At 39.4% G+C, this 23,905-nt stretch overlaps 1 protein-coding gene across 1 annotated transcript in view; it reads right to left on the reverse strand.

The window, feature by feature from the left end:
• Positions 1–18: 18 nt before the first annotated feature.
• appl2 (adaptor protein, phosphotyrosine interaction, PH domain and leucine zipper containing 2) overlaps positions 19–23,905 on the reverse strand; it is a 39,370-nt gene continuing 15,483 nt past the window's right edge. Inside the window, exons 4-21 of the mRNA XM_026919662.3 lie at positions 22,142–22,213; positions 21,615–21,702; positions 21,357–21,398; positions 21,199–21,257; positions 19,612–19,758; positions 19,345–19,427; positions 16,702–16,854; positions 11,347–11,535; positions 9,766–9,808; positions 9,612–9,668; positions 7,150–7,244; positions 6,686–6,835; positions 6,104–6,156; positions 5,613–5,787; positions 5,476–5,512; positions 5,145–5,300; positions 2,846–2,893; positions 19–2,702 (exon numbers count right to left, since the gene is read on the reverse strand). Of these exons, the coding sequence (XP_026775463.2) occupies positions 2,571–2,702; positions 2,846–2,893; positions 5,145–5,300; positions 5,476–5,512; positions 5,613–5,787; positions 6,104–6,156; positions 6,686–6,835; positions 7,150–7,244; positions 9,612–9,668; positions 9,766–9,808; positions 11,347–11,535; positions 16,702–16,854; positions 19,345–19,427; positions 19,612–19,758; positions 21,199–21,257; positions 21,357–21,398; positions 21,615–21,702; positions 22,142–22,213 (1,779 nt within the window). The 3' untranslated portion in view covers positions 19–2,570. The remainder of the gene's footprint in view (positions 2,703–2,845; positions 2,894–5,144; positions 5,301–5,475; positions 5,513–5,612; positions 5,788–6,103; positions 6,157–6,685; positions 6,836–7,149; positions 7,245–9,611; positions 9,669–9,765; positions 9,809–11,346; positions 11,536–16,701; positions 16,855–19,344; positions 19,428–19,611; positions 19,759–21,198; positions 21,258–21,356; positions 21,399–21,614; positions 21,703–22,141; positions 22,214–23,905) is intronic.

Here is a 23,905-nt window from a genome sequence, read left to right on the forward strand (position 1 = left end):
AAAATAAAGACTCAGGGCTCTTAGAAATTCTCATAGAGCTTTATTAAAGTAGTTATTATATTTTGTTTAAGAAAAGCCATGTGCAAAGCCTTCTAGACAGTGGCTCAATCAATAACAGGAGTTATTCTTAGGAGTGGTCTGCTCCTACACAGCTTTCATCAAATGCCATTATTTGTCTTTTTAAACTCTTGCAGCAGATAGACAGAGGATGCTGTTAAGAGACATTTATATGCACTTGAGTCTGTTATAGTCCCATCTGGACTCCCATAAACAACCAAAGCCAAAGCCTGACCTCCAACTGATCCTATGCTTAACAGCTTGCTATCAGTTAAACTATATAAGTGCCTGCATTCATACACAACCCAACAATTATTGTGGGGGGAAAAAAAAAACCTTCCACATGTATATTTTGCTTTTATATACAATACTGAAGTGCAGCAAATTCATGATTCAGATTGCAGCAGATGATTTAAAATTATGCCCGCAGGCACATATACACCTATCTTCCAATACAGCTAAGCAAGCAGATAAGGAATACGTAGGAAAAAAAAGCCCTTTCAGAAGAAATAGAAATGTAGTCAGGGAGCCGAACAAGCCACAAAAATAACCCTTCATTTGAATTAAAGTGGTTTTGATTTTAGCTGATAGAACTATTGCCACTGGATGATTAACCAATAAAAACTGCTTACATTTTACATGTAAAGGGAAAAAAAATCATATTGTCTCCATCTCATTTGAGCTTAAAATGTACCCCGCTTTTACATAGCCAGCTTTTAGTTTAAATTAAAAAAAAAAAAAAGGATATTCTACTAAAGGAATTATCATATTATTAATTGTTAGCAATGAATTCTTTTTAAATCTCACTTCTTTAGTGTTAATTTTTTGTAAACTGTAGTTTAAACCTCAAAGTGCATGTCATTTACTGTAAACAGGGCACTAGACCCTAGTCCCTGGGTGAGAAATTTGAGATTAAATGGTAACAAAGGAATGTAAAAAGTATTTCTGTAAGTGAAAGGACCTGAGGAAAATATTTAGTGAAGTATGGTGAAATAGCCTCGTTCTTAAGTTTGTAAGTAAGTAAATCAGCACACAGAGGTCCGAGCCAGCTTCACAGTTATCATGTAGGGAAACTATTTGCTCTATATTACCACTGAAATGTATTATGCAATTATAGTGCAATTATCCAAAACTCTACATGCAACATATGTAGCTCTTGGAAGTGCAGTTCAATTCTGTGCCTTAAGCAGGGAAAGTTGTGAGTCTAGCTAAGCAGTACGTCTAAACTCATGTGCACGTGCTTTCTACTACCGCTACGTGCTTAGCAAGTATATTTAATCTATAACCCTACAAATCTCAATAAATGGGCAAATCAGATATTAGAGCAATCGTTTGTAAAGAAGCTGCTTCTACACTCCTGGGCAAAAAAATGGGCCAAGCCCAAAATGGCAAATATGAAGCTTTTAATGGTCTTAAAAACAAATCATTGGTCAAGAATTAGCAAGAATGAAACAAATGCACTCCTGAGAGCTCCTGTGCCTCTATTTACTGGTTTCCTTTTGCTGCAGTGAACTGTTTGTTTGGGGAAAAGCTAGAAACAGGGAAATTCACTTCTATAGTCTTCTTGTACGCAAAGGTAAAATCATGTTAATGATTAAAATATTTGATGTAAAATTCAACCTAATGCATCTGGATGTACAAAAATATCTTCTGGGATGTTTTTTTTTTTTCTTTCTTAAAAGATTAGTGATTATTTGGTTCTCTGCCACACCTGATGCAGCCCATCAAGGGCCACAAAGCTTAAACATTTAAAGAAATCAGAGGGAAAAGCTTCCCATACTAACTTCCTTTCGTTATTTGTTTAATTCTTGCACCAATGACTTGTTGTTAAGAGCTTAATATTTTGCCATTTGGGGCTTGGCCCATTTTTTTCCCCCCAGGAGTGTATGTTTCAGTACGACAAAGTAATAAAATGGCACGCCGTTATATCAGGCTCCTTAATCCTGAAGTATGCCGAGAGAAATATATTGAGCTAAAGGATCAGAAGAAAGTGCAAGTAGGAGTCTGAACCTGTCCGATGTCTGAGTATATGAGACAGCTCTCACTCCAATACTCTTAAATAGCCTGGTCTTTTCTTCGCATTCCCTTACTGTAATCAGCTTTAATGCAGAAGAGCAGCTATAAAGAGTCTCGTGTTATTGGGCACGCATCTTTAAAGTGAATGATTTTGCCAGATTCTGATCTAAACTTGAGCAGAGTGGAGTGCTGCTTAGTATTTAGCAGAGCTAGATTACTCTGGCTCGATAGCTGCTAGAATGCAAACTCAGTGTAATGCCAATGTAATCCTCCATCTTTAGCTCTGTTTGTGGATTATTGGTATAAGAGCAAACTTGGTATTTAGCATCGAGACATCTGGAGTATTAGAGTAGAGCTGTAACGTACCATAACGTAAGAGTCTATAGTTTGTATGTAAGGTGTGTATCTAGGATCAGATCCCTAGATCTTCATTAGGGTATAAGTGACAAAAACAAACACTAGATCAGCTGTTATCCTTTGAGAAGACTAAACAACTTTCAGGCCTCAGACTCCAAGTCATCCTCTCCTTCTCCGTTCGCTGCCTCTCCTGTTTCACTCTCCAGCAGCAGGAACTTCCCGTCACTGGTGAGTGGCACAGACTTCATCAGCTCGGCCAGAGCATCTGGGTCCTAACGAGTGAGTGAGTGAGTGAGTGAGTGAGAGAGAGAACTGAATGAATAATTCTGCTTGAAGACAGCTGGCACTACAGAAAGACAGGATATATACAGTCTACATTTAACTGCGTGGATCATTTTATCAAAAAAGATCTTACCTTCTTAGCTGCTGTAATCTCCTTTCCGATGTTTATTGTGTAGCAGATCTATAGAATGGAAAGAAATATTAATATGCTATAGATAATCATTCTAAATTAAAGTAATAATTTAATTTATCACACATCGTTACTTCGGTAAGTCAAATGAGGTGCCAATTCTAGATGCTTATCAGGACACAATGGGTTTCATTCACTCAAATTAACTATGAAAGCAATAAAACACCTCAGGGCATGATGGGAAATAGTCAATGTGATGTGGCCCAACGCAGAGTGGAGTTACTGTTAGCACCCCAAAGCTGACTATTTTCCTATAACAGCATGTCCTGAAGTGTTTTATTCCTCTTACACCACAGCAATTTCCACTTATAACTTATTTTTTTAATTATTAAAGAACAACATTTTATCCATCTTATCCATTTATAGTTACATTTTATTTTGTGAGACAAGTTAGTTCCTGTTATCACATACTTTATAGTGGCTATAAAGTTTATAGCATAAACAGTCTTTCTTTTTAATAAGACTAAGAGAAACCACAAAGCGTGAAGCCCACTTGTCCTGAAGACCTTCCTGTGCTGGAAAACTTTACCTCTAACTGTTCAAAAACACTGACACTGGAGACTCCTTCTATAAATATTCAAAAAAAAAAAAAACAGTTCCTTACAGAGAGCTTCATAATAACAGTGATACACGTTTTATTACATTTATATAGTGCGTCCACCATACGAGTCTCTGTGAAAGTTGTTACTATAGAAATGATAATGTATTAGAACAAGCGCATTAATATAGAGTAAACCTGTGCTTTGCCTTGTCTAAGCTCTGCTGCTGTCGAAAATTATTCACCAACTTCTGACCAATCAGAATCGAGAATTCAACAGCACTGTGGTATGCTGTAATATAAACAGTTCTCCAGTCTCAATATCTAAGTTTATTATAACATTCCACCATCTCTCACTATTCACTATTTCCCCACTATTATTTACATTTATGGCATTTGGCAGACGGCCTTGTCCAGAGCGACATACAAAAGTGCTTTGAAGTCTATCAGAAATACATTCTGATACTGCCTTGCTAGGTCACAAACTAGGAATACCATCAGTCCAAAAACTCTTTTGAGGAGGTAACAGACAAGCATGCAGACAACACAATTTATTTTTTTTAATAGTGTTAATTTAATTATTAATTCCCCAGTTGCTCCTACTTGTGCTTCAAGGTTTATTCCTTTTCTGAGCCACAGACGGTGTTAGTCTGCACACTCTGGGTTAAATCCTACACTTCAATCCGAGGATGTGGGAGATACGGGTGCTTAGGGTTCCGCAGCATCCCCAACTTTCAGGATTCCTTTAACTGCTAACATGATGATAATACAATACATACAGTAGTTAAGCAAATAAACAAATAAACAAACTTTTAAACTGAGAATTTTGAGTTGTTTTTTAATGTTTTATGTGGAGATAGTATTCCTCTTATACCACAGTGATTTGCCAACAATTACAATTTTGAATTTATTAATGGACGACTCATTTGCACATTTTAACTCATGTTATGGAACTTCTGCGAGTCACAAGTCTTCAAGACAGAGCTGATTTCGCTTTCTGGTTTCTCTGTAACCTGACAACATGTAACGTTTTTTGCGTTGGATTTTTTTTGTCTCAATCCAGAGATAGAGAGATAGAGAGAGAGAGAGAGAGGCTTGTGAGGGAACGACTGTATACAGCTGCTATGTAATTCTTAAATAGGAAATAACTTCTGTGTCAGAGAACTAACTGACTGTTACAAAGCGCCTACACTCGAGATTCCTTTCATAAATGTTAAATAAACGTCTCCAGAAACAGAAAACCTCACCATATCAATGAATAAACAATACATTTTTAATTTGATTTTTGATTGTAGAGCCTCCACTGTACAAGTCCCTGTGAATGAGCTGTTACTATAGAAACGATAACACATTAATATAAACATTTATATTATATTATATTTGTGTATTATATTTATATGGTCTTAACTATTGGATACAGGCGTCTGCCAAATGCCGTAAATGTAAATATTGTCAGATCCATGCGGTTATATAAACGAATCAACATCTTCTGAACCTAGAACTGAACCATGCTGTGGTATATAACATTGTAATCAACACACAATCAACACACATTCTCTGTTAAGATAAAGATTCGGGTGTGACGTCATAGCGCACGCCACACGTGCAGTGCTGTTTCAAATTCCAGCGCCCCCAATTTGCAATGCCTTCCCACATCCCTGCTTCAATCACAGTTTTTTTTCAGCAACAGAACGAAACAGTTACCTTCTCTCCCTCGGTGTTGCTCTCAAACACAAAAGCGCTGAAGGATGCCTGTCCCTCCTCCTCTCCCTCACTCCAGTCTCTCCCCTCCACCACGAAGCCCATGAGCCGGCTGTTCTCCTTATGCGCTGCGAACTGGGTGACATCCCTGAGCTGGAACTAACAGCACGGAGGCAGAGACAAACAACGAAGCAGACAGGAGACGGAAACAGATACAAAAACCCTGGATAGATTAGATTTTTTGTCGTTTTTCTGACTCGGCTTTAAAATCTGTTACTCAGGCGAGTTACAGCGCTCAGTGACACCATTTACAATCAACGGCACGCTTACTCACACTTATTTTAGTGACCTGTGTCTGAGGGTCAATCAACCTGTTGGGAAAAAAAAAAATAAAAAATCATCTGGGAGTCATGTGGATGCAAAACTAATGGTACAAAAGTGACTCACACTTTCCCTCCATTCCAGACTCACCGGAGGCAGCTGCTTGTGACCATCAGGTGTGACTCGCTGGTTTTAAATATGTTGTGTATCGCCCGAGCAGCTAGCACCTGCCTCATGGCCTCGTAGATAACTTCCTGTGTGTGTCCAGAGCGCACTGCCATAGAGCCCAGGAAACGCACGGCAAATACCTGCTGTAGCAAGGAGTCTGCACATGCACACACACACACACACACACACACACGCACACGCACACACACACACACACACACACACACACACACACACACACACACACACAGCGAGAGCGAGGTTATTGAGGGACTGTCACATCTGTGAATGAAAGGCCATTCAACAATTCTTCACAGACGGACTGCAGCGTCTGCACTGACAAGCTGATGTGAGCACAAATTCAATTGATGTCCCCAAGTTCCATTATGGTGTTCTGGGGTATTTTTTGACCTCAGCTGTCCCGGGAAAATGATGAGCAGCTCAATTCAAAAGAGTCAGTAATGCTGTCTCACCGTCAGTACCTGAAGAGCTGTCCACTTCGGTCTCACCAAAGGGGTTTGTGCGTCTGTGGAAGGTCAGGAAAAAAAATTCAGCTTCAAAAGACTTTTTAAACAAAAAACAGGAACTGCAAAATATATCAGATGAAGAAAAGCATGAGCTGGATGATAGTCAAAACATTCACCAATACCGACATATCATTCATTTATTTCATAAAGCAAATGTAAATCTTATTAAGCACAGACTGTTAATACCAGTCTCTGTCTGCCAATCTGAACAACCCTGGCCATGGATACATCCATCTATATGTGTGTTTAATTAACGTTACATTTAACCTGATAGCATTCACACTTAATTGTGAAAAGAGTAGTCTTCCAAAACACGTAGTGAAATAATTATTGTTTGCATATCGCTCTTATTCAAACTGATATCTCTGTACCCCCCTAAAAAATAAAATATAATATATAAAATGAGATGGTTTCCCAAAACATGGATGGATTGTACAATCCTGGGCCAGTGAGCATGCATTCAAAATCATGTCAGGTTTATGATTAGGCATAATCTTGGTTTAACGGGTGACAGATGCATTCTCTGACCTCCCTCCCGCCCTGTTCTGGTCCAGGAACTCGGATGCCGGAAGCACAATATCGAACTGGATGGGTGTCCCAGGGGCAATCAAGTCTTCAGGCTCAGGGGCAGCAGGGGCTTTCTTAATACTGCCAGTGACCACTGCGCCTGGCTTAGCCCTATACACACACACACACACACACACACACACACACACACACACACACACACAATGAGACAGAGACAAGCTAACCCAGACGTATATGATGTACAAAACATTATGACATGGTTTCTTACAGGGCCACAGTACTGCACCAAATACACAATATCTGGTTCATTTTTAATACAATGCTTTGATAATAACAGCATCCTGACAACAGAATACCCTGATAACTGTCAGCGCTTTGGCTCTGACTTTCATGAGTGGTTAATACTGAAGCCTGCCTGTGATGTCCTCTACCTTTATTAGATGTTAGTGTGGTACGGGTCTGACCTGTCAGGGTTCGGGGAGCCCTCTGCTCTCTTTTCAAAGCTGGTGATTGGAGTGACCGCCTGGATGGCTGTCTGATTTAGCCTGATGGCCACAGCCTGAGGAACACAACACAGATGTTAATTATAATCTGTGCTCAGTGCTTTTTAGGATCTCGTTCACCATGCAGTGAGCATGATGTACACGATCATTATCTGCTGCCTCACTACTCATACAGGACATTCAATAACAACACGGAAATACTGATCAAAGTTCATTCCTATGTTTGCTCTGTAACAATCACACACCCTCTCAGTCCACATCACTGAGTTGCCAGCTTACTAGATAAATCCACTTGTATACAAATCTTGTCACATGACTGCAGTGGCAGTCTGCTACAACCAAACGTATCAGATCTAACACACCACTTATATGTTACACAACCATTAGCATGGTGCTTCAGACCTGACGCAAGTAACACGAGTCTGCGGTGCCATCATGTTTAGAGGGAACAAGCCGGCGGTAGTGATGTGATCCTGTGGGGAATATCTTCCTTTCACACATCGGGATCCTTGATACTCACTGAATAACATCTGATCAGCATGGTGTATGTGAAACACTGACCGAGTTTATCCTTTCAAGGCTACATTCATTCATTCGTCTTCAGTAATCGCTCTATCAAGGTCGTGGTGAATCTGGATCCGATCAGGCAGAAATACACCTTGGATGGGATGCCAGTCCATCACATGGTGCTAGTTACACACTGCAAAAAATGGTCTTAGCAAGTAAAAATGTCTTGAATATGGAGAAATCATTTTTTTGTGAGTTTATTATAAATCAAATATAAGCTTATTCAGCCTTTTTAGAATGCTTTTCCTCATTTCAAGCCTGGCAGCTGTTGACAGATAATTTCTAATGTTAATGCTCTAATGATAAAGTTTCATTCTAGAAATAAATGCTTAAAATGAAAAATATTATCTATCAACAGATACTTAAAGCTTAAAATTACTAAAAGAAAGTCCATAAAAAGGCTGAATAATGCTTGGTTTATCGTAATCTTATAATAGCAAATACTAGACACATTTGACTATATATAGTGCTGTGCAAAAGTCTTAGGCACATGCAAAGAAATGCTGTAGAGCAAAGATGCCTTCAAAAATAATGAAATTAAATGTTTCTACATTAAAATAAATGAAACTGTAAATGTAAGTGTTACTGAGCATCTTGCAGAAGCAGAAGAAGTTCTCCTGGAGACTTTGACTGTCGACTCGCTTCTTATTTCTGCAGCGAAACCCAGCAGCCTTCATTATGTTTTTATCTGAAAAGTGTCTCTTATGGAATCTGCTGCTTTCTTTACTGACATACGAACATTTTTCTGTAACATTTAATTTTGTGCTGGGAAACTAATGCTTGGAATCTAAAATGTTTTTGTACTGAATCAATAATGTAGAAGTCAGAAAATAAAAATCTATAACAAAGTTTGTACTAAAACACATAGGGTGCCTAAGACTTTTGCACAGTACTGTGTATAAGATGTTTTCAGTTGCTAAGATGTCATTTTTTTGCAGTGTATAGTGGCAGAGTGGTGAAGCGTCGGCTGTGGATGGAGAGAGGAGAAGGGTTGAACCGGCAAGTAATGTGTGATTGCTCCCAACTGTGTGTTATTACATGTACTTACTGTGTGTGTGTGTGTGTGTGTTTTTATTTCAGTAGCGCCTGTGAGACAGAGACAGATGGAGCTGACGGAGCTGACGCAGCACACTTGCCTTCAACTTGATCTTAAACGTAAAGAGCTGTGAACGGCTTAGTGTTTTGGTTTCGTTTTTATTTTTATTAAATGGATGAGAGGCGTGCAGAAAAGCTCTTGCGGTAGAAGTAAGGAAAAGACAAATAAAAGAAACACAAAGCTCACCTGTCTCCCGAGTCCTCCTTCACACACACACACACACACACACACAAACACACACAAACACACACAAACACACACAAACACACACAAACACACACAAACACACGTTCACATTTAGGAGAAATTTTGAGTCGCTACCAGCATGTTTTTGGGAGGTGGGAGGAAACCACAGGAAACCCACACAGACACTGAGGGGACGTAAATAAAATCTCCACACAGTCAGAAAGCCAAGTTCAGAATTGAACCAGAATCTAGAAACCAGAAACCTGCTGCGTCATCGTGTTCATGGCTACACTTCATCTATATTCAAACAGACAATTCCAGCATGATAACATATCATGTCACAAAGCACATGTTATCATCAACCAGTTCCAGGAATACGCCAGTCCCTGGATCTCTTCCCTATCAAATATCTTTCCACCTGGTACAGCATTCCTAAACAACACACCCTCGAGACTATGGAATCCTGGATACCTAATAAACTGGCAACTCAGTGTAACTCTGTAACTCTAAACCCAGTAGCTGTTACACAGTAAAAAATCTTTTTCAGTATTAAGTGCTGGGACAGAAGAAGTACCTCAGGGTTGTCCGTCAGGTAGATCTGACGAGAAATGTTGTTAATGGTGCAGATCCACTGTAGGAAGAAAACGGTAAAAATGAACGTTAAAAATGAACGTTAAAAATGAAAATTATTTTAGCATGAAAAATGTATACATGGAAAAAAAACATACCTCCTCATACTCCTTTTTGCTCTCAGCTTGAAGAATCATAGACCTTGAAATAGAAAACAGGACAGAGTTTACCTACATCCCGTGTCAGAGTTACGATCAGTACAAGGCTGACCAACGCTACAGTGCTGATTGTGTAATATAAGCAGCTACATTTAAAAAGACATTATTGTAATACCTTTTGTAATGCCTTTTAGCTTTGTTTTGTTGCCAAATGCATTCAGCACTTGTGTTACAGCTTTTAACTCGGATATCAGAGAAAATGTCTGCATAATTATTTCCTCTTAGATTAAGCTATGCTTTCTGGATTTAACAGGGCTCGTTCTCCTCGTTCTTTTTTCTTCTATTGTGTGGCTCTATGCCAGTATGCTAAAGCCCACTGTGTGTGTGCGTGTGTGTGTGTGTGTGTGTGTGTGTGTGTTTCATCTTCACAGGGAGGAAGACATTAATATTGTGGCAGGAAATTGATTTTGGAAATGTGATCCTAAGAGGATGGATTTGGAAAATGAGCTGCTGAGCAGCGTGGAAAGCAGACCGGAAATACATCATTTCATTTCCTAATTTTATAACGTTAGTGTAATTTGTCGTCTTATATAACACCACGCATATACGCACACACACGCTTCAGTTAAAGTTTCGTATAGAAGTGGCTGTACACTGTGCGTTAGCCAGCTACACCAGCAGGACAGTCCACTCTTGAGTATTCAGTTAGTCGATGAATTATAGATAGGAAAGGATAGGAAGGAAAGGGAAAGGTGTGCTTGAGGAGAGAAAGAAAAGAAGCTGTGCGCTGAAAGAGAAGGAGCCTTGTGCAGCCAGAAATAAAAGGAGAGAAGAACAAAGTGACAGCAGTCCAGGGAACAGTGAGACGAATGGCTATGCGGCTAAAAAAAAAAAAAAAAAAAAATCCATCTCGGCAAGTGAAAATATTTTGAACATAGACAAATTTCTGTAGTATTTCCTATTATAAGATTACAATAAACCAAATATATTGATTTCTAGACATTTTTACTCATTTCAAGCTTTAAATTTTGTTATTCTCTTGGCGGATCATTTTGCTTCTTTCTAAAAAATAAATGCTTAAATCGATTTAACAATCTTATATTTGGTTTACTGTAATCTTTTTATAGGAAACATTAGATCAATTTCACAATTTTCACTTGCTCAGATGTCATCTGGTTCACGAAAATCTATACAGAAGGATATTTGTGCAATTCCAGGAAAGACTGCCATCCAGTTTTAACACCTTCTCAATTTAAGAGGAATTATGTGAGTAATTTAGGTGTCTATTAGGATAAATACCAGCAGGATTGCTGAAGGCTGTGTCTTTTAAAACTGGCTGCTATGGAGAATGTAATCTTGTCGTTCTTCCCTCCCTCTGGTCACTTAGACGGCAAATGGCTCAGTGGGAAGTTAAATCTACAAATCCAACTCCAGGACACACCTCTGCTGTGCTGCTAATAGAGCTTTCATTGGCCCTCAGTGGATAACCCATTTTTATGCATGTGCGCGCACACACACACACACACACACACACACACACACGCGCGCACACACACAGAGAGAGAAAGTTAGCTGCCATACGTTTTCCCGCTAGGTGACGTGATCTGAAAGCAGTAGCGCCTGTCCTCGCACTCGATGGCCATGACGGAGCTGTTGTCCAGATCGAGCACCATGCCACCTGCCACAGCACCACGCGGCTGGCACATCAGGTTCCCCCCCTGGGTGAAGAAGTAAAGCCGGTCCCAGGCTGTGCTCACCAGGCCCGTCTTACTGCAGGAGTCAGGACAGAACATTAGGGGAACTCATATTCAAGGTTTTTTTTTTTTTTTTTTTTGGGTGTTTCCAAAACAGTGTGAAATAGTCAATGTAATACCCTCATAATCATAATTTTTGCTACTAACATGCCAACATCATAACATTAAAGAGGACAGCATTAAGACATAATATATATGTACATTGTATATCATACACACACACAATATATATATATATATATATATATATATATATATATATATATATATATATATATATATATACATACATATATACAGTGAGAGTAAAAAGTATTTGATCCCTTGCTGATTTTGTTGGTTTGCCCACTAATAAAGACATGATCATTCTATACTTTTAATGGTAGATGTATTCTAACATGGAGAGACAGAATATCAAAAAGAAAATCCAGAAAATAACTTTAAAGAATATATTTTAATTGATTTGTATTTCATTGAGGGAAATAAGTATTTGATCCCCTAGTATGCATTAGGAGTTCTGGCTTTCACAGACCAGTTAGACACTCCCAATCAACTTGTTACCTGAACTGAAGACACCTGTTCTAACTAATCACCTGTATGAAAGACACCTGTTCACAGAATCAGACAATCAGACAGATTCCAAACTCTCCAACATGGGTAAGACCAAAGAACTCTCTCAGGACCTCAGAGACAGGATTGTTGACCTGCACAAATCTGGAATGGGCTACAGAAACATTAGCAAGATGCTGGGTATTAAAGTAACAACCATTGGTGCAATAGTGAAAAAATTTAAGAAGTATAACATGACCATCAATAGACCTTAGTCTGGTGCTCCACAGAAGATTTCACCTCGTGGGGTGGCAATGATCATGAGAACTATGAGAAATCGGCCTACAACCACACAGCGGGAGTTAGTGAATGACCTCAAGGCAGCTGGGACCACAGTCACCAGGAAAACAATTGGCAACACTTTGCGCCACAATGGATTAAAATCCTGCAGTACCCGAAAGGTACCCCTGCTTAAGAAGGCACATGTGCAGGCCCGCCTAAAGTATGCCAATGATCACCTCAAAGATGTACAAAGTGATTGGGAGAAGGTTCTGTGGTCAGACGAGACCAAAATTGAACTATTTGGCCTAAACTCTAAACTCGTCATGTGTGGAGGAAGAAAAATGCTGCCTATGACCCCAGGAACACTGTGCCCACCGTCAAGCATGGAGGTGGAAGCATTATGTTTTGGGGGTGTTTCTCTGCCAAGGGCACAGGGCTACTTCACCGCAACAGTGGGAAGATGGATGGAGCCATGTACCGTGCAGTCCTGAGGGACAACCTCCTCTCCTCTGCCAGGAAGTTGAAAATGGGCCGTGGTTGGGTCTTCCAACATGACAACGACCCGAAGCATACAGCAAAGGCAACAAAGGAGTGGCTCAAGAAGAACCACATTAAGGTCATGGAGTGGCCCAGCCAGTCTCCGGACCTCAATCCAATCGAAAATCTATGGAGGGAGCTGAAGGTCCGAGTTGCCAAGCGACAGCCCACCAACCTTAATGATTTAGAGAGGATCTGCAAAGAAGAGTGGGCCAAAATTCCCCCTGATATGTGTGCTAACCTTGTAGTTAACTACAACAAACGTCTGTCCGCTGTGCTTGCAAACAAAGGCTGTGCCACCAAGTATTAAGTGCTTTTGGCTAGAGGGATCAAATACTTATTTCCCTCAATGAAATACAAATCAATTAAAATATATTCTTTAAAGTTATTTTCTGGATTTTCGTTTTGATATTCTGTCTCTCCATGTTAGAATACATCTACCATTAAAAGTATAGAATGATCATGTCTTTATTAGTGGGCAAACCAACAAAATCAGCAAGGGATCAAATACTTTTTACTCTCACTGTATATACACACACACAGACACATTATATTTATATATATATATATACACATACACACGCACACACACACACACACACATACATACATACATACATATTTATTTATTTATACACAATGAGGGAAAAAATGATTTGATCCACTGCTGATTTTGTACGTTTGACCTCTATAATTTTAATGGTTGGTTTATTTGAACAGTGAGAGACGGAATAACAACAAAAAAAATCCAGAAAAACACATTTCAAAAAGGTTATAAATTGATTTGCATTTTAATGAGTGAAATAAGTATTTGATCCCCTATCAATCAGCAAGATTTCTGGCTCCCAGGTGTCCTTTACACAGCTAACGAGCTGAGATTAGGAGCAGTCTCTTAAAGGGAGTGCTCCTAATCTCAGCTTGTTACCTGTATAAAAGACACCTGTCCACAGAAGCAATCAATCAAATCAATCAGATTCCAAACTCTCCACCATGGCCAAGACCAAAGAGCTGTCCAAGGATGTCAGGGACAAGATTGTAGACGTACACAAGGCTGGAATGGGCTACAAGACCATCACCAAGCAGCTTGGTGAGAAGGTGACAACAGTCTGTGGGATTATTCGCAAATGGAAGAAACACAAAATAACTGTCAATCTCCCTCGATCTGGGGCTCCATGCAAGATCTCACCTCGTGGAGTTTCAATGATCATGAGAACGGTGAGGAATCAGCCCAGAACTACAGGGGGGATCTTGTCAATGATCTTAAGGCAGCTGAATGATCTCATAGTCACCAAGAAAACAATTCGTAACACACTACGCCGTGAAGGACTGAAATCCTGCCAATGAACATCTGAATGATTCAGAGGAGAACTGGGTGAAAGTGTTGTGGTCAGATGAGACCAAAATCGAGCTCTTTGGCATCAACTCAACTCGCCGTGTTTGAAGGAGGAGGAATGCTGCCTATGACCCCAAGAACACCATCCCCACCGTCAAACATGGAAACATTATGCTTTGGGGGTGTTTTTCTGCTAAGGGGACAGGACAACTGCACCGCATCAAAGGGACGATGGACAGGGTCATGTACCGTCAAATCTTGAGTGAGAACCTCCTTCCCTCAGCCAGGGCATTGAAAATGGGTCGTGGATGTGTATTCTAGCATGACAATGACCCAAAACACACGGCCAAGGCAACAAAGGAGTGGCTCAATAAGAAGCACATTAAGGTCCTGGAGTGGCCTAGCCAGTCTCCAGACCTTAATCCCATAGAAAATCTGTGGAGGGAGCTGAAGGTTCGAGCTGCCAAACGTCAGCCTCCAAACCTTAATGACTTGGAGAGGATCTGCAAAGAGGAGTGGGACAAAATCCCTCCTGAGATGTGTGCAAACCTGGTCTCCAACTGCAAGAAATGTCTGACCTCTGTGATTGCCAACAAGGGTTTTGCCACCAAGTACTAAGTCATGTTTTGTGAAGGGGTCAAATACTTATTTCACTCATTAAAATGCAAATCAATTTATAACTTTTTTGAAATGTGTTTTTCTGGATTTTTTTGTTGTTATTCTGTCTCTCACTGTTCAAATACCATTAAAATTATAGACTGATCATTTCTTTGTCAGTGGGCAAAATCAGCAGGGGATCAAATCTCTCTCTCTCTCTCTCTCTCTCTCTCTCTCTCTCTCTCTCTCTCTCTCTCTCTCTCTCTCTCTCTATATATATATATATATATATATATATATATATATATATATATAGTGTGTGTGTGTATACATTATTTATATATATATACACACACACACACATACATACACACACAGTGGGGGCCAAAAGTCTGAGACCACTAGTGAAAATGCTTCTATTTCCATTTTTTAATTAAAAAAAAATTACATTTAATTAGACTGAATAATTTGATAATTTAATAATATTATCAGCAGTAACCTGAGTTAGAAATATTACAAGAATTTCAGAATTTCTTAGTTTTTGGTATTTCCCCCTTTTGCTATAACGGCAGCGCATTTGAACTGTAATGGACTCCACTAGTTTGTAAAACCTGATGATTCATTTTATATCAAATCCACTGGAGTGTCATCTGAACACATGCTTTAATGGAATGGATAAAATTCAAGGAAAACGTACATGTTAACAAGGCCAATATCACAAATTTGCTTAAGTAGTGACCTAGAAATAATGCAGAATCTTGAATATTAAATATTCAAGATAATGAACATTTACTTGCTTTGTTTTAAATATTTCAAAATAATAAAACCTTCTGTGTATTCCCAATTTTAAATGAAAACTCCGTAGAGGTAGAGAAACTCCGAGCATACGTTTAAAGACAATGTAGAACAATGCAGAAAAAAAACAACTTATTTTGCCAGGTATGCTTATTCTCTAAAAAAAAAAAAAAAAGTAAGCTATATTTTTCTAAAAATCTTCACCATGGTTCAACGTGATGAAGCGTATGCAGGTGACCTGGAATGAAAATGCTTATTATATAATGCTTATAAATAAAATGCAATTATTTCACTTCTAAATGGTCTTTTCTGAAAAAACGATGGATACTTTTTCTGCCCAAGATTATCTGCATTGTTATAATGGCAGTTAGTAATCAGCGAGTCAGGTACAAGTAAGAAAAAACATAACAGATCAGTTTGTAATAGTAAAAGGAGTTAAACAGTAGAAAGTTGTGCTGTGGAATATACAGTCTCTAAATGAAGTGGAACTGGAAACAACATGGAGACGTCTTCGCTGCTTAATACTAAAAGAAAGTGTTTAAATGTGCAACAACAGAATACAGTATTAGGATTTTATAATTCATTCCAAAAAGGTATTACTTTTGACCCCTGTGGAGGGAGGCTTTTATTTATTTATCTATTTATTTATTTATATTGTAGCCTCCACAGGGAGTAGGGCACAGTCATGATTGCTTTAGATTGGGACTGGAAATCTAAACATAACATTAATAGTAAAACTATCCCATTTGCTTATCACACCGGAGAATTCTGTATGGGTGACGTTTAACAGGAAAAAGTTTAAAATGTTACATGGCAACATGTTTAATGGTTAATTACAATCTCTTTTCCTAATAATGCCACTGCTTACATGCTGTCTCATGAAAAGCCAGCTGGCTAATGAACAGCAATAAACTGCAGGAGCCACACACACACACACACACACACACACACACACACACACACACACACACGAAAAACTACTTAGTGCATCTTTCATTTCTTATGAATAACATGAATATTCTCATAAAATGTCTGCAATGTCAAATATGACACACCATGTGAGAAAAATGTAAGAAAAGAGCTGCGTACTTCCTAATGTTGAGGTAGCCTGCTTTCTGTATGAGCGTGCGGTTGACTGGTGCCCGATCTTGGTCAGGCATGTAGACTATATCGTCCACTGACAACAGCTCTCTCTGGGACATACGCATGCTCTCTGCCTCGGCATCCAACTGCGCCTGAATACTTCAGAGAGAGAGAGAGAGAGAGAAAGAGAGAGAATAACCAATAGAACTGGCCATTAAATATGTTTACATGCAGCCTACTAACCCATTAATAAGACTAATAGCTCATGTTCATGGTAGTGTTAAACTGAAACAAGGTAACCTGCAGCCAATCTAAATGTAATTCCTATCTGATCAAATGAGGCGAGTAATCAGATTTTATACAATCAATACACACTCACCAGCCACCATACTAACCCTAATACTGGGGAGGACCCCACTTGGCTCTGAAAACAGCCTCAATTCTTCACGTCTTAGATTCCACAAGATGTCGAGATTCTGGTCCATGTTGACGTGATTGCATCACATAACTGGTGCAGATTTTTCAGCTGCACATTCATGCTGTGAATCTCCCGTTCTACCACATCTCCAAGGTGGTCTATTAGATTCAGATCCGGTGACTGGGAAGGCTGTTATAGCGCACTGAACTCATTGTCATGTTCACGAATCCAGTTTGAGATGATTTTGTGACATTATCATGCTGGAGGTAGCCATTAGAAGATGGGTAAATTGTAGCCATAAAGAGATGCATGTAGTCAGCAACAATACTCAAATATGCTGCATTTAAACGATGCTCGATTGGTATTAAGAGGCCCAGTGTGCGCCAAGAAAACATTTCCCACACCATTACACCACCAACAGCCTGAACTGTTAACACAAGGCAAGTTGGGTCCATGGATTTATACTGTTCAAGCCAAATTCTATCCCTAGATTAGATCAGAACAAGCAACAATGTTCCAATCTTCAAGAGTCCAGTTTGGTTGAGCCTCTGCCAAATGTAGCCTCAGAATCCTGTTCTTGGCTGACAAGAGTGGCACCCGATGTGCTCTTCTGCTGTCGTAGCCCATCTGCCTCAAGGTTTAACGTATGCTGCATTCGAGGAGAAGTTGCAACTTGTAATTCCCTGCCTATGACCAGTAAAAGTGACAGAAATCACCCCCTCAACTTGCAATTTCAACTTGGGGTAGTCTTCTCAACTACCAGTTCCTTCCCTGTTTACGGAGTGACATCAGATCAACATGGCCGCTCTCACTGTGAACAGTGTAATGTTCCTTTCCTCTACTGTTAAATGAATTTATAGCAGTTTTGGCTTTAGATCAGTTAATATACAGACACAGTACTTGGTTAAATCTATAACACTGACCATGTTAATCACTGTTTTGAGAAGGTAATCATCAACATTAGCATTATCACTAACGTTAGCTTAGTTGTTTGAAGTTCACTATAGTAGAACAGAACCAATAGCCACTCAGGCCTGTAATTGTAAAAGTTTGTTTAAAGTAGCTTTTTATAAGCTTTACGGGGTCTGACAGAGCAAACAAAAGACATGCTTCCGTGGAGGCATCCATGTTTGTTTTTTTTTCCACTTCACACATCGAACATGCCGAGATGGGAAACGACATAATTACTATTTGCAAATGACCACTGAAGGCACTACGAACACAGCAGTATTGTGATTGTGCATTCTGAGATGCTTTTCTGCTCACCACAGTGGTAAAGAGTGGTTATTTGAGGTTATTACCACACCCTTCCTGTTAGCTTGAACCAGCCTGGCCATTCTCCTCTGTCTGTCTCTCTGTCCTCCATCTGTCATCAACTTAGTGTTTCCACCCTCAAAACTGTCACATAACTGTTGTTGTTGTTGTTGTTTTCGCACCATTTCATGTAGATTGTTGTCTTTGGAAATCCTAGATGATCATCAGTTTCTGAAATACTCGAACCAGCCTGTGTGGCACCAACAAGCATGCCATAATCACCAAGATCACATTTTTCCACATTGTGATGTTTGATGTGACCATTATCTGAAGCTCTTGACCTGTATCTGCATGATTTTATGCATTGTGCTGTTGCAACAAGCTTGCCTGACTGGATAACTGCATGAATGTTCCTAATAAAGTGGCTGGTGAGCGTATTTGCATACCTTCGTGCGCACGTGCATATGCATCATGATGCACAATAAGAAACAAAGTACATTTTAATATTATTTGTATGGTGGGAGCAGGATGTACGGGGTGTCAAATTAATAATTGGAATGATGCAGGACACAAACGCTCCTTCAGACATTTGGAGAATGTTTTGCTGAGACTAACATAATTGAGGACTTGTTAAGACACCAGCAATGCCATTGAAAACTCATTGCATGCTGAACTAATGCTAGCTATTTGTCACACTCTGACAGGTTTCTTTTTGTTATGGTAATATAACGAGAATAAATGTTCTTCCTTGTATGTTAACAAATGCGATCGGTATTACATGCATATGAAAGGAAGTGCTTGCGCTTGGGCTACAAATAAACAGTCCAATAAAAAACCTCCAATGGAATTTGAAACAAATTCATTCAAATTAACTGGAAAATACGTAAAAAAAAATGGAATATGTAAAACCTTCACAATAACTATGATAACATTTCTATAGATATCTTGCACAGAATGTCCTATTTAAGATAATTTACCTCTCAGACATGCTGCTCACAGAAGCCAGGAAACTGTCCATTTTCTTGGAGACCAGTTCTATCCCTTTCTTAAAGAAGTTGATCTGTGAGGGAGAGATAAGAGTAATTACAGTCTGGATTAATTGTGTGTAATGCCTCTCAGTGCCTTTATAATGATTTGGTGTGATTAACTCCAGCTTTGGTCTTTCGCCCACAGATGATGAGGAAGAATCAGCTGCCATTACATATACAAACATTTAGGGGGATGTTGTAAGAGTTTTCTCAGACCTGGGCTTGTGTGTATCCCAGCATGGGCTCCAGCATGGCTACTCGCTTCCTGTACTGTAAAGCATTAAGAGCACAGTAATACTGCATGGAGGCCTGGTGCTGCTTCCTCCGACAGTACGCCACCTCACCAACCAGCTCCGCTTTCAGCTGTGGAACAAAACACACATTCAAGCAGAGACACAAATGCAGATATTATATTATTAGCTCTTTATATTACAGATGGCGTGATACCACTTTTTCTTTTCCAATAACAGTCGTATCAGCCGATAGCGATCCATATCCGATATTGGCTTCTTTAAAAACCATGACGCTTCATAATGTTCAAAATGTTTTTTTTTTTTTAAACTGAAGCACTTCACAATTAAGCACTTCCACACAAAAAGCAATTACATTGTAAATATATTAAAATATAACATACAAATTTAATAAAATCAATCCTAACAATAGAAAAAACAGTCAAGTCTCTTATTTCCAGTTCCAGAAATACATTTCTTTTCCAAATCCAGTTCCAATCTTTACCATTTGTTACACGTTATAGATACGATTTTTTTTCCCCCAAAATCACTGCCATCTCTAGTTTATATTATATACCGATCAGCCATAACATTAAAACCACTGACAGACGAAGTGAATAACATTGATTATCTTGTTACAATGGCACCTGTCAAGGGATGGGAGTAAGTCAATAGTCAGTTCTCGAAGTTGATGTGTTGGAAGCAGAAAAAATGGGCAAGCGTAAGGATATGAGTGATGGCTAGATGACTAGAGCACCCCCAAACTGCAGGTCTCGTGGGGTGTTCCCAGTATGCAGTGGTTAATACCTACCAAAAGTGGTCCAGGGAATGACAACCGGTGAACCGCAGACAGGGTCATGGGCACCCAAGGCTCACTGATGCTAGCCCGTATAATCTGATCCCACGAGCTACTTTAGCACAAATTGCTGAAAAAGTTAATGCTGGCTATGACAGAAAGGTGTCAGGACACACAGTGCATCACAGCTTGCTGTGTATGAGGCTGGACCTACACAATATTAGGTTTTAGTGTTATGACTGGTCAGTGTGCAAGGCAAAAGAACAAAAGAACAAATCACACACACCCCCTATGTAATTTGGCCTGCGTGTTGTGTTGTGTTGTGAGTTTAATTTTCTTTCCATATCACGCAGCCCCATTTGCTATACAGTCATCATCTTTGCAAGAGCTCAAGATGATTTGCTTCAACCAGGCATCACTTCATTCCCTCATCCATACTTGCCTGTAGTAATAGTTACCATATCTCCTAATACAATAACTGCAGTGTTGTTTACACTGCGACCTAACACCCAAAGGTGAAATCTAATTTCAGCTGGTATAATAAAATCCTATCTTATTTACATATTTCAACCTGAAACACAACCACACAATGCAGATAACAAGAACACATACCAAAGACCGGGTGTAAATTCAAGCGTGAGATTGGATTCATTGGCCCCATGCAGATTGTACGTTAACGTTGCAACGCGTAAATGGGGCATTTCTGTATTTATGCCTTCCTCATCTCCACTTTGTGTCATGTGAATATAATAGAGAGCGTTAGATTTAATTGCCTACCTTCTCATTCTCCCTCCTCTTGGGTAGTCGGCTGTATTTGATCATGGCAGCCTCGTGCTCTAAAGAGAAAGAGAGAAAGATAAAGAGAGGAATTAATCACCTAAAAATACCCCCATTCACTCTTTAGAGAGAGATTCAAAGACACGTTCTTGACTTACCGTCAGTGGCGATTCCAAATATCTCTTTCAGTGTGCTTATTTCTGTAAAAATGAAATGCACAAGACATAAACTGTAACATGGCAGAAAAACCTTCAGTTTAACATGCTGGTGGTGAGTGTGATTATTTCCCACGGAAAGCTTCAGTGCAGATGGTGTGCAGTAGACAAAAATGTAGCCGCGGTACATGTCAGAGGGACACATTTAATTTATTTTAATGAGGGTTTAATGAGGGTTTAATGAGTGTAACACTGCCATACCAGTCAGGTCCTTCTCCCTGAACTGCACCATGGGAAACACCATCCTATCAGCCATCTGAGTGGCCAAATCAACATGCAGAGAGTTCAGCTGAAAGATTGAGAGAGAAAGAGACAGACAATGACTGCGATGATACGGCGGGGGGGGACCCTCTTCACACCCTTTCTGAAAATAAATCACACTGTGGTAGCAGGAAAAAAAAGTAATAAAAAATGGGAGTCCAGGTTTCCAGCCCACACCATCTGAAACATTGACCTTGCTGGCAGGGAGAACATCTCGCATCTGTTAGCTCCCACCCCGCTGATACCTCACACTGTCTCCACCTGCGCTCCTGCTGGATGTCCCCACCCAGCTGAGCCCACCCACTGACACACACACACACACACACACACACACACACACACAAATACGTACACACACGCACACTTACGGACTGTCCGCTCTACGTAGCCCTAAACAACCATTCAACTATACTCGAAACCCAAGTGCAGAGACAGATAAGCATACACGCAGCATGTAGAGCTCTCACCTCTTCCATGGTTTTGGCAAAATGTTGAAGCGTGCTGATTACCTCTTCATCTCCTTTCCCTAGGGCAAAGTTCTGCAACATCAAAGAAAATGACTCAAACTCCAAAACACTGAATAATTTAGTGTTCAGCTGTCGAGTCACGGTCATTCGGGGCACCTTCATGTCATAAATGAGCCTTATAATTACTGTGACATGTAATAAATAATTACTGTTACATGTAAAAGTAATACGTGCAGTAGATCTTGCAAAGGTTGAGTTTTCACTCACAAGGTGAACAAATGCGCTGGGCGAGTAAGAGCTCCTGACTAGTCTAAAAAAGTGGTAGCTTGTTAACTAGTTAACCACATTAGTGCAGACTAAATGAAATTCTAGTATATAAATTGTGATTTGTTCCCTCAACAAAGAGTCAGTATGTTGATGGCCAGTGTTTCGGCTATGAGATTTGATGATCTCTGAGATTTGATGTCTTCGCACTGCTCAAAAAAAGATATTATTCAAGTCTGTTCAGCATATTTATTTCATCTCGATATGTTTAACCGAGACGTGACTGTGTGTTTTGCTAGCACAATAGCTATACCACAACTTTGAGCCAGACTGGATTTTCCTAGGTTTTGTCACTACATAACTGCATCCTGAAACAATCGTCTGTCATCCATGTGCACTAATTAATCTGCGTAGTTCCAACCACCAGCCAGATCGCACCTCGGCCCATGTGTGTGGTGCAGCAGGCGGTGGGATTCAGATCAAATAGCGTGAGCTTAGGAGTGGGCGATACGACGATTTTAGAGCGTGAACTAATCAAGACAGTTGTTTTAAGAACCAGATGTTACTTTATAACAAAGAGTAGGTGGTTGGGCAGCATAGATGAGTTGGTTTCTAAAAAAAAATTCAACATCGGTTATATATGGGACTTAACAACGGTAAACAATGGTTGTTTGCAAAATATGCAAAGGCAAGATTTACACTCCAAAAAGCACTCCAAAGAGTGTGCTGAAAGCCAGATAACATGCGAACATGAGCTAGAAACAGGGCTGAAATAAAAATAATAACAAATTCATCTGAAAAAGGCACTACTTATGAGAAAACAAGTAAACGCTGTCACTTATGCTGCGATATTTTACCTGGGCAAGCATGTAATACCCATCAAAACAGTCCAAAACAGTCAATAACAAAGTTATTGTTTTAAGCTACTTCCAACAAATAGTTGATCCTTGTTATGACTTAGCAAGTCATAACGTTTAAGACGTTTAAACATAAACGTCTTAAACGTTTTTCTAACACCTCCATTCCTCAGCTGTACACGGAATGCCAAGAAAAGCACGATAAAAACCAAAACAACGAAATGTAAAGTGCTTATTTTTAACATGTTAAGTAAAAACGTAAAACCAACTTCGCTAATCTATTCAGTATTTAAACACATTTTAATGTTTAAAAAATATTTGAGACTTGCTAATTCACCACAAGGATCGACGATTCTTAGAAGTCACTTAAACCCATCGTTTTGGATTGTTTTGATGAGTATTATATTACATTAATATGTTTAAACACTCACCTGTCAATCACCTTTCCATTTACTGCACTTTTAAACACTGAAGACATTAGCAGAGGTACCGTTTATTTAACGTTTTTATGTTGCTATGCATAATACACTGGCCATGCTTGATCATTTTAATTTTAGAAATAATTGTTTCATTTTTTTGGGAAGTGCACTTTATTAAAATTTGTCTGAAAAGGAAGCGTTATTCTTTTTCTTTGAAGTTTTCC

This window comes from Pangasianodon hypophthalmus, chromosome 9, assembly GCF_027358585.1.
Source record: "Pangasianodon hypophthalmus isolate fPanHyp1 chromosome 9, fPanHyp1.pri, whole genome shotgun sequence".
NCBI lineage: Eukaryota > Metazoa > Chordata > Actinopteri > Siluriformes > Pangasiidae > Pangasianodon > Pangasianodon hypophthalmus.